The following is a 9,195-nucleotide window of genomic DNA, read 5'->3' as shown; positions in this document are numbered from 1 at the left end:
GTATTTTTTAAATCACCCTCTAAAGAGTTACCGGAAATAATTAAGACTTGCCGGTCACTCCCCCCCCCTTCTAAACATCTTGTATAAAAAATGCAGATCAAATTCCCCCTCTCTTTCTCTAAAATAGCACGTTAACTTGTAGGTAAATGCCTAAAAGATCATTTTTTTTTATTTATGAAAAAAGGTTTTCATTTTTTGATTTTAGATTCTGCGTGTGTAGAAGTTGAAAATTATATATTTACATTAATTCTAACAAATACTAAGGAATAGTAGTAAACACGATTAATGGAGTTCAAGCTTTTTAACTTTAAGTGACTGTACGCGTAATTTTACGTGGACCTCCATGCTAAAAATACACTATTTACAACAGTACATTTGAAATATGATCAATAATGTGGAACAAATTGTTGTTTTTTTCTGGGTTTGGAAGTGTTTAATTCTTATGATTCCTATTTGTTTTCCTGCAGTAGATATCAAAATGTTCTTGTAAACAAATAAATATTTTGATTAATTCTTATACAAATAATTCTAAGTATTTAAATAGACAGAGATAATTCTGCCGTTGAGTATTCTCTGTGATAATTAATGATCTTCGGTCGTTTATTTTCTTAAAATTTGTTCTTTTAGAAAAACAAAAATTCTTAGGTCGAAGTTAAAAGATGTATACAGTATACCGTATACAGTATACAGTATACAGCTAGACTAAGGAGGCGAAGTTAAGATGTATACAGTATACAGCTAGGCTAAGGAGACGAAGTAATAATAGTTTTGAAATTCTCGTCAAAAAGAAAATGCCGCAAAGGATTTCGAATTTTAACTATCAAATATAATCCTTAAAATCCAGGACACTTGGAGATTATGAATTTTTATAATTCAATTCCGCTGTTGATTGGTATGAATGTATAAAGGGTACCACGATACAAATGATACTCCTACTTGACTAAAGGAAGCAATCCCTTAACTCATGTTTACAACCTTACCAGGATATTCTGTTTGGATTTATTAAAAAATCCGAAAGTACAATTGTAAACAGAACAGATAAATTTCAACTCAAACAATTAGAATGGTTCTCAAATGAAATCAACAAAGGTATATTTTTAAAAAATAAATTTTCATTTTTCATTATTTTTTAAAAATATTTTGCAGGCTGTGGTGTTGGGTTTAATCCTTCCGGTAGCTTGGGTATTATTATATCAGAGAATAATAATATATACACTCTCAATACTAGTTCCATTGTTCAAGATGCACTTTATTCCAAAGGTAGTACTAGGCATTGATGGAATATATTTTGCAGGGTTGAATATTTTCTTTAAAAAGTATTCCCTTCCTCCCCTCTTTTGAAATCATTTTTTCGCTTAAATTTCGTTGAAATGGGGAAAATAAATATAAATTTAAACATTAAACCGCAGAATTCAGATTTATAAACTTTAAAACATCAGGATTTCGGAGACATAACTAAACTATTTTTTTGAACATTGGAATTCTTTTATGAAAACTTTTATAACCGGGTTTTCTGAATAAGTTTTTGAAGGAAAGTTTTTAACGTTTTGGCCCTCAGAAACATATTTTATCAGTTAGAAGGGCCTAGTTGTATTCCTAACTTCAACTAATTAAGTTTTAGAATTTTTTTTTCTAAAAAGTTTATAATTCCCTTTGTTTTATAAGAAGTTGGAGTTCCTAAACCTGGTTCTTCTCTCTCTTCTAGTCCTGTTAAACAAGTATATATTGGATCCATGGTAAGTATATATATAATCTCACCCCCACCCCCCTCTATTCTATGCTATTCTTTTCTATTTTTTTGTCCCGGTATACAAGTATATATTGGTTCCCCCCCCCCCCTCTCTATTCTATTCTGGGTGGGCATAAAAAGACTCAGCCCAATAAAAAAAAAAACAATAAACGCCACTTTTAAAAAGCCACCTTGTAAGTGAGATTTTTTGGGTTTAAATTTTTTTAGACTTTTTCTTATTTTTGCCCTTTTTCACTCTTAAAATGATAAATTCGTCAAAAAATAAAGTTACTATCAACTGTATTGATTTTTAGGGAGTTTACATCACTAAAACTGCCACATTTATTCTTTTCTCAAGAGTTTTCAACATATCTTGCGATAGAATAAGGATTTAAAATCCCTTTATCATTCTCATGTGTGCGTGATCTAAAGTTTTTCTGTATTTAACAGTGGTATTCCTTCTTGAGCATATAAATATCAACCAATTAATCTGAGGAGCCCCCCCCCCCCCTCAATCAGAAACTTAAATCCAAGTGAGAAAATAGAAGTAGTCTGAAATTCATATAGCTACGATATCAAAAATTTGCAGTATTCCCCCTATGAAGAAGGGAGGTGATATTATTCTATTGAAGAGTAATTATTATGATTTTAGTCTATTATCACAACAATATTATTATTATTCATTAATATAAAGTTCACCTATTGCTTAAATAGTCATATTATGAATTAGTATGAATTTTAGTAGGTTTCAACTATTTTCAAATTGAAAAACCCTAAAAAGCCAAAAAAGAAGAATAAAATAAAAAAAATTAACTTATTTCACATTATTGTTTATTAAGAAAGTTATTTTGACTGTTTTCTTTCCCTAAGTTCTATTGAGAAGCTATTTACATCAAAACAAAAAAATGGAGGTTTAAGATGTGGAAATTTAAATTTAACTATAAATAAATGTACTACTGAAATCTTCGAATAACGAATAGCCAATAATTATTTTTGATACTGGGAAAGTAAAGGATATAAATGCCTGTAAAGATCAAGAAAAGCTCAAGTATGAAAATCTTTAGTCTTCTCGAAACTAAAATTCGAAAAAAACTCCTCTGCAAGCTTGAGGATGAGTACAAATAGGGATTGACAATAGCCAGATTTGACTTTAAAATGGTTTTACAACAATATGTGAAGGTTCCAAAATTTTAAAACTTTATTCTGTAGAAGTTTGCAAATGTGTTACCTAGAAGAAAATATAAGGCAAAAACCATTGTTTTAAAACGATAGTTTTTGGGTTTTTTAAAACGATAGTTTTTGGTTCGTTTTTGTCTTATATTTTCACATAGGATAACAAATTTGCATGTTGGAAAAATTCAAACTTCTACACAATACATTTTTAAATCGTTGGAAACCTTGTAAAAGTTTAAAAATATATTTTTCTTCAGTTTCTGTAAGCTAATCTAGATATTGCCCATCGCTTAGTACAAACAGCTTCTCCTTAACCTGTGCCCCTCCCTTCACTACGGGCATGGATAGTGATAATAATGATAATGCTACTGTTGATGATGATGATGATTATGATGATAATGACAAAAATGAAAATGACAATAATAATAATGACGATAATGATACTGTTGATGATAATGATAATGATATTATAGGCTGTATCCCCTGGTTCTCCTGTATGTCAGGTATCCTGGTTAAACCATGAACATGACCTTCTCCTAGCTGTATCAGGATATGGAGGAAAATTAACAGTAGTCAATCTAACCTCAGGGGTAGAGGTTAGTGCAGGGATATATATTTCAAATTGAGATTTCTTTGTTAAATCTTTAAAACTGATGATCTGTGGCAAATGCTCGCATGGAACGCAATTTCCTCCTCTAAAAGCAAAGAAGTTTAAGTTTATATAATTATTTTATCTTTAAATTATATAAAGGGTATTGTTGTGAATTGTTTTTATTTTAAGGTCGTCCAAAATTTCATTTAAAATCCCTTTAAATCTTGAATTATGTCTGTTTAGGTTGGGATTCTGAGAATAGAAGAAAATACTAAAATTGAATCCCTTCAAGTTTATAAAGATGATCCATTGGATTGTATTTATCTCATCATTAAAACAAAGTAAGTATCTCTTCATATTCAAATAATTAAGTATTTAAAGATGATCAATGGGATTGTATATATCTCATCATTAAAACAAAGCAAGTATCTATATATTCAAATATTCAAGTTTATAAAGATATACTATTAGATTAAAGTATGTATCTCATTATTAAAACAAAGCAAGTATCTCTCTATATTTAAATATTCAAGTTTATAAAGATATTTGATTAGAATAATGTATATATCTCATTATTAAAACAAAGCAATTATCTCTATATTCAAATATTCAAGTTTATAAAGATATTCCATTGGACTAATCTCATTATTAAAACAAAGCAAGTATCTCTCTATATTCAAATATTCAAGTTTATTAAGATCATCATTGAAACAAAGCAAGTATCTCTATATTCAAATATTCAAGTTTATAAAGATATTTGATTAGATGTATATTAGATGTATATATCTCATTATGTAAACCAAGCAAGCTCCTTTAAAATTTGAAGAAGACAAAATATTACTTTTTGAAAATATCATTGTTTTAAAGATATGTTGGAAAAATAATAGAATTTTTAAATGTTATTTTCATTAAAATATGTTCTGTTTATTAATACAAAAAATATTAAAATTATTAAAATGTATTATTTTTAAAGTTTTTTCTTTGAAACAATAATTTTTATTTATGTATTTTTGTTTTCCGAAAACCTGAACAGTTTCAATCTCATTTAAATTGATTTGATTTACAAGAAAAGCTGTATCATGAGTAGCATGAAGAACAAATTCAATTTAATTTCCTGCAGGGTATGACCACCACAGGATATCGAAGAGCAATTGAATTAATCGTTAGGTCTGTATAAGATGGAGATCAATGCTTGATTCCTAGGCTAATAACACAAAAGTTCTGATTTAAATGATCTTCTGTTCAGGGTAAAGTTCTACAGACTGCTAGTGGATCAGAAGAGTATAGGGAAGACATCATGTAAAAAAATATAAAAATGTACAAATATAAATCATGAAAGAAATAACTATTTACCCACGAAGAATGAGATAATAAAGACGACCTGAAACTCCTAAGGTTAAATTCAGTCTTTTTCTTTAAATGAGGTCTTTTAATGGATTATTTAACTGTTTGTCAAATAAAGAAAGTAGTTTTCTGTACAGTCGTCTCTGAAGTCTCATCTTTTGTGGGTAACCCTGGATAATTGGAAAAGTTTTGAACTGTACGACAACTTAATCTACAGGATCTGTGATGTTGAAACTTTTGCATTGTTGTTCCTTTTAGAAATAACTAATTCTTGTCTTTTTTGTCTCAAATTACGGTTCAGTCGTTTTTCATGAATTTTAAAAACTTAATACGGTGAGAACCAGAAAACTTAAAAAAAGACGACATTATAGCAATATTGTTATGCACTAGATGTTATTACAATTCAAATAGTGTTATTAGTAACTTAATAATTTACTAATCAAGTTAATAGGATCCGCACAATACACCGCACAAATGCTGTGTTACATATTCAATGGACTATTAGAAGTTACAACTTGAGTCTATAAGTCGGTCTTCCTATTCCAGAGTTTTCTGGTTCTCACTGTAACTAGATTAAAATATAGATGTTGTTGATAAGCGCCATTTCAGGCAAAACGTCCGCCCTCTGAAGTTGAATTACACAAGGCTTGTAAGTCTCTCCCCGCCCAATTTTAGAAACAATTTTTTAACTCCTGCTTTTCAATTTGCCATTTTTCATCCTTCTCTGCCATGTTTCTTCCTTCTCGGCCATTTTTCATCCTTCTCTGCCATTTTTCATCCTTCTCGGCCATTTTTCATCCTTCTCTGCCATTTTTCATCCTTCTTTACCATTTTTCATCCTTCTCTACCATTTTTCATCCTTCTCTACCATTTTTCCTCCTTCTCTGCCATTTTTCTTCCTTTTCGGCCATTTTTCATCCTTCTCTGCCATTTTTCATCCTTCTCTGCCATTTTTCATCCTTCTCTGCCATTTGTCATCCTTCTCTGCCATTTTTCATCCTTCTCTACCATTTTTCCTCCTTCTCTGCCATTTTTCTTCCTTTTCGGCCATTTTTCATCCTTCTCTGCCATTTTTCATCCTTTTCCGCCATTTTTCATCCTTCTCTACCATTTTTCATCCTTCTCTACCATTTTTCATCCTTCTCTGCCATTTTTCATTCTTCTCTACCATTTTTCATCCTTCTCTGCCATTTTTCATCCTTCTCTACTATTTTTCATCCTTATCTGCCGTTTTTCATCATTCTCTGCCATAAGCTACAATTTTAGCGGATTTTTCCATACTAAAAAGTGTATTAACAAACTGGTAAAAATTTAAAATTATTTTGAAGGAAAAAGATTTAGCCTATAAATAATGATGTAAATATGAGTGCAGGATACAGTTGGACGGGTTCAACTAGTTGTGATCCTCCCTCCACACCCACCCAGGAGAATCCTCTACCAGATATAGTATGATAAATCTTAGTTTTAATATTTATTTCAAAACAAAGGAATTAAGCCTTTGTCAAAAACTCTAATTTGCTTTACCTTATATTTGTGCAACCTGGATATGTAAACCTTTGTTATTTGATCCAACAGAATTCAAAGTTCACATTTTACATTGCTATTTTTTTCGTTTTTTTCAAAGAGGATTTATATTTTTCCTTCTCGTACATAAAAAATATCTAAAGAAGCAACCCGGGAATTTTGATAAATACGTTTATGATTTATTTGTCTAGATCGTCATAGACCTAACTCCCACCCCTGGATTTACACTCAGCTCTAAACTGGGTTTATAATTTATTTCTCTAGATCGTCATAGACCTAACTCTCACCCCTGGAGTTACACTCAGCTCTAACCTTGGTTTATTAATTGAAACTCATAGGGCAGGAAGATCAAGCCTGAAATCTCATATTGAAGGATTGACGGTGATCATTATTATTATTATATTTAGATTGAGAGTCGGGGACGATTATCAGGCCTGAAGCAGATGTCAGTTGAGAAGATAACTAACCTAAGGAATAGGTTAGCTGAGGGAAGAAAACTACTCAGGTTAGCTTAGTAGAGTAGATGTCAGTAACTAGACTTAGGAACAGGTTAGCTAAGGGAAGAAAACTATTCAGGTTAGCTTCGTAGAGTAGATGTCAGTAATAAACTAATGAATAGGTTAGCTAAGAGAAGAAAACTACTCAGGTTAGTTTAGTAGAGGAGATGTCAGTAACTAACATAAGGAACAGGTTAGCTGAGAAATTGATTTACGATTTTAAATTTTTTCTTCTTGACTTAAATTTTTTTAATGGCCCCATGAAACCTAAAACATGCTTTTATGTTTTAAACAAATTATATGCCCTGTATGCCCTGCATTAGTTACTTCTCCTGATGTTCAAAAATAATCCTTTTAATTTATTTTAGATCAAAATCTGAATGCGAGGATATTTTTGGTTCGAGTAGTAGACCTATTTGTATAACACCGCAGGTAAAATAAGCTGAGGTCGTCTTTGAATCTTCATGACCGAAACAATCTCAAGAACTGACGCGGGTCAACCGAGACCAAAATATATATTCAATAAAATGTGGAACTAACATCTACTTTAATGTATTGGTCCATCATCATCACCTTATTTTAAATAAAGATTCATTGTTTGTGGGTTAACCCTGTAACATTTAAGGTTGTTAAAGAAGTCTAAAAGTTGGGTTCCAAGCTATTAATATAAATAAAAGAATATCTATTTAGATTGGACCCTGCAGCCATCTTGTATTCGACCAGGGAGGGGGAGGTGGTGAAGGGGAAGGAGGGGGTGGGCGAGGATGTAAAATTACCGCATTCTACTCGACTCTTTCACAATCTGTCATATTTGACGCACAGGAACTGAACTTCATCAATTTTATGGATTTAACAAAGTATTCTCTTGTTCACCAGGGGTGGGAACTCTTGCGTTGTGCATATCATGGTCTGTGCTTGATCTTGATATTCTGTTAATCTGCAGATTAATTTAATCTCCCGCATGGTAAATGTACCAAGTCAGGGGTTAAAGAAGCTTTGTTCTAGGGTTAAAAGAAGCTTAGGAAAGGGTAAGAATAGCTGAAACAAAGAGATTAAGCACTGATCGTTAAAATAAAAGTGCCCACGGTGGATATCAAGATCAAGTAATCGGAATTATGAGTATTCTAAAAAAGTTCCCAGCTCGGGGCATATGGTTTTGATAGGTTTAATGTTAATAGAACAAAAAATCAAATAATTTTTAAAATTTATATAAAAACATTGACATTTTGATGGGCCTTGGTCTAGTTGAATCCCGGACCTAATTCTACCAAATCCTTCCCATTTCTGATGCCTTCTAGTCCTGTGTGTTCCTCAACAAATTCTGGCTACGTGGAGATATTTGTTCCTGAACCATCTTCAGTCTCCTCGTCATATAATGTGACTCACTTCAACGTGTCAGGTAAGTTTTAAAATTTTGTAAATTTTTATTATTTTTGTTTTTTTTTATTTAGTAAAACATACCCTCCCCCAAATGTGATGTATATTTGAATCACATCCAATATTTTCATTTATACGAAAAGAACTAAATTTTGAGTAAGAATTATGATATGAACTAAACCCCCAAAGTCCAGCGCAAAGATTGACCCATTTTGTTAGAAAATCAAAAATAATATTTAGGAAATCTCTGTCTGTTCTGCACTGATGATGGTAGAAATCAGACGATCATTTTGTCTTCCTTTAGCTCAGAAGATACTTTGCTTAATTCTCCTGTTCAATCAATTACCCTAGGAATCAAACTAATGAAACAGTTTAGATTTTAACTAATTCATTTTCTTATTCCTCCTGTTTAAACAGTTTAATCTTCTAAATAATTCATTCTTAATTCTCCTGTTGAAACAGTTTAATCTTCTAAATAATTCATTCTTAATCTTCCTGTTTAAACAGTTTAATCTTCTAAATAATTCATTCTTAATTCTCCTGTTGAAACAGTTTAATCTTCTAAATGATTCATTCTTAATCCTCCTGTTTAAACAGTTTAATCTTCTAAATAATTCATTCTTAATTCTCCTGTTGAAACAGTTTAATCTTCTAAATAATTCATTCTTAATCCTCCTGTTTAAACAGTTTAATCTTCTAAATAATTCATTCTTAATTCTCCTGTTGAAACAGTTTAATCTTCTAAATAATTCATTCTTAATTCTCCTGTTGAAACAGTTTAATCTTCTAAATAATTCATTCTTAATTCTTCTGTTGAAACAGTTTAATCTTCTAAATAATTTTACCAAATTAATATTCTTAATTCTCCTGTTTAAACAGTTTAGATTTTACCTATTTAATATTCTTAATTCTCCTGTTTTAGACAGTCTAGATTTTACCTGATTAATATTCTTAATTCT

The 9,195-nt window shown here is 30.8% G+C and overlaps 1 protein-coding gene across 1 annotated transcript in view; it reads left to right on the top strand.

The window, feature by feature from the left end:
• The first annotated feature begins 204 nt into the window (after nt 1–204).
• LOC111712841 (uncharacterized) overlaps nt 205–9,195 on the top strand; it is a 30,690-nt gene continuing 21,699 nt past the window's right edge. Inside the window, exons 1-13 of the mRNA XM_023487582.1 lie at nt 205–264; nt 984–1,089; nt 1,147–1,260; nt 1,666–1,736; nt 3,376–3,498; nt 3,738–3,835; nt 4,741–4,781; nt 6,211–6,284; nt 6,770–6,867; nt 7,228–7,291; nt 7,550–7,681; nt 8,105–8,258; nt 8,477–8,587. Coding sequence (XP_023343350.1) covers nt 1,734–1,736; nt 3,376–3,498; nt 3,738–3,835; nt 4,741–4,781; nt 6,211–6,284; nt 6,770–6,867; nt 7,228–7,291; nt 7,550–7,681; nt 8,105–8,258; nt 8,477–8,587 — 898 coding nt within the window. The 5' untranslated portion in view covers nt 205–264; nt 984–1,089; nt 1,147–1,260; nt 1,666–1,733. The remainder of the gene's footprint in view (nt 265–983; nt 1,090–1,146; nt 1,261–1,665; nt 1,737–3,375; nt 3,499–3,737; nt 3,836–4,740; nt 4,782–6,210; nt 6,285–6,769; nt 6,868–7,227; nt 7,292–7,549; nt 7,682–8,104; nt 8,259–8,476; nt 8,588–9,195) is intronic.

This window comes from Eurytemora carolleeae, unplaced genomic scaffold, assembly GCF_000591075.1.
Source record: "Eurytemora carolleeae unplaced genomic scaffold, Eaff_2.0 scaffold1324, whole genome shotgun sequence".
Taxonomy (NCBI): domain Eukaryota; kingdom Metazoa; phylum Arthropoda; class Copepoda; order Calanoida; family Temoridae; genus Eurytemora; species Eurytemora carolleeae.
The sequence above is the reverse complement of the archived record's forward strand: the minus strand, read 5'-3'. Positions and strand labels throughout refer to the sequence as shown.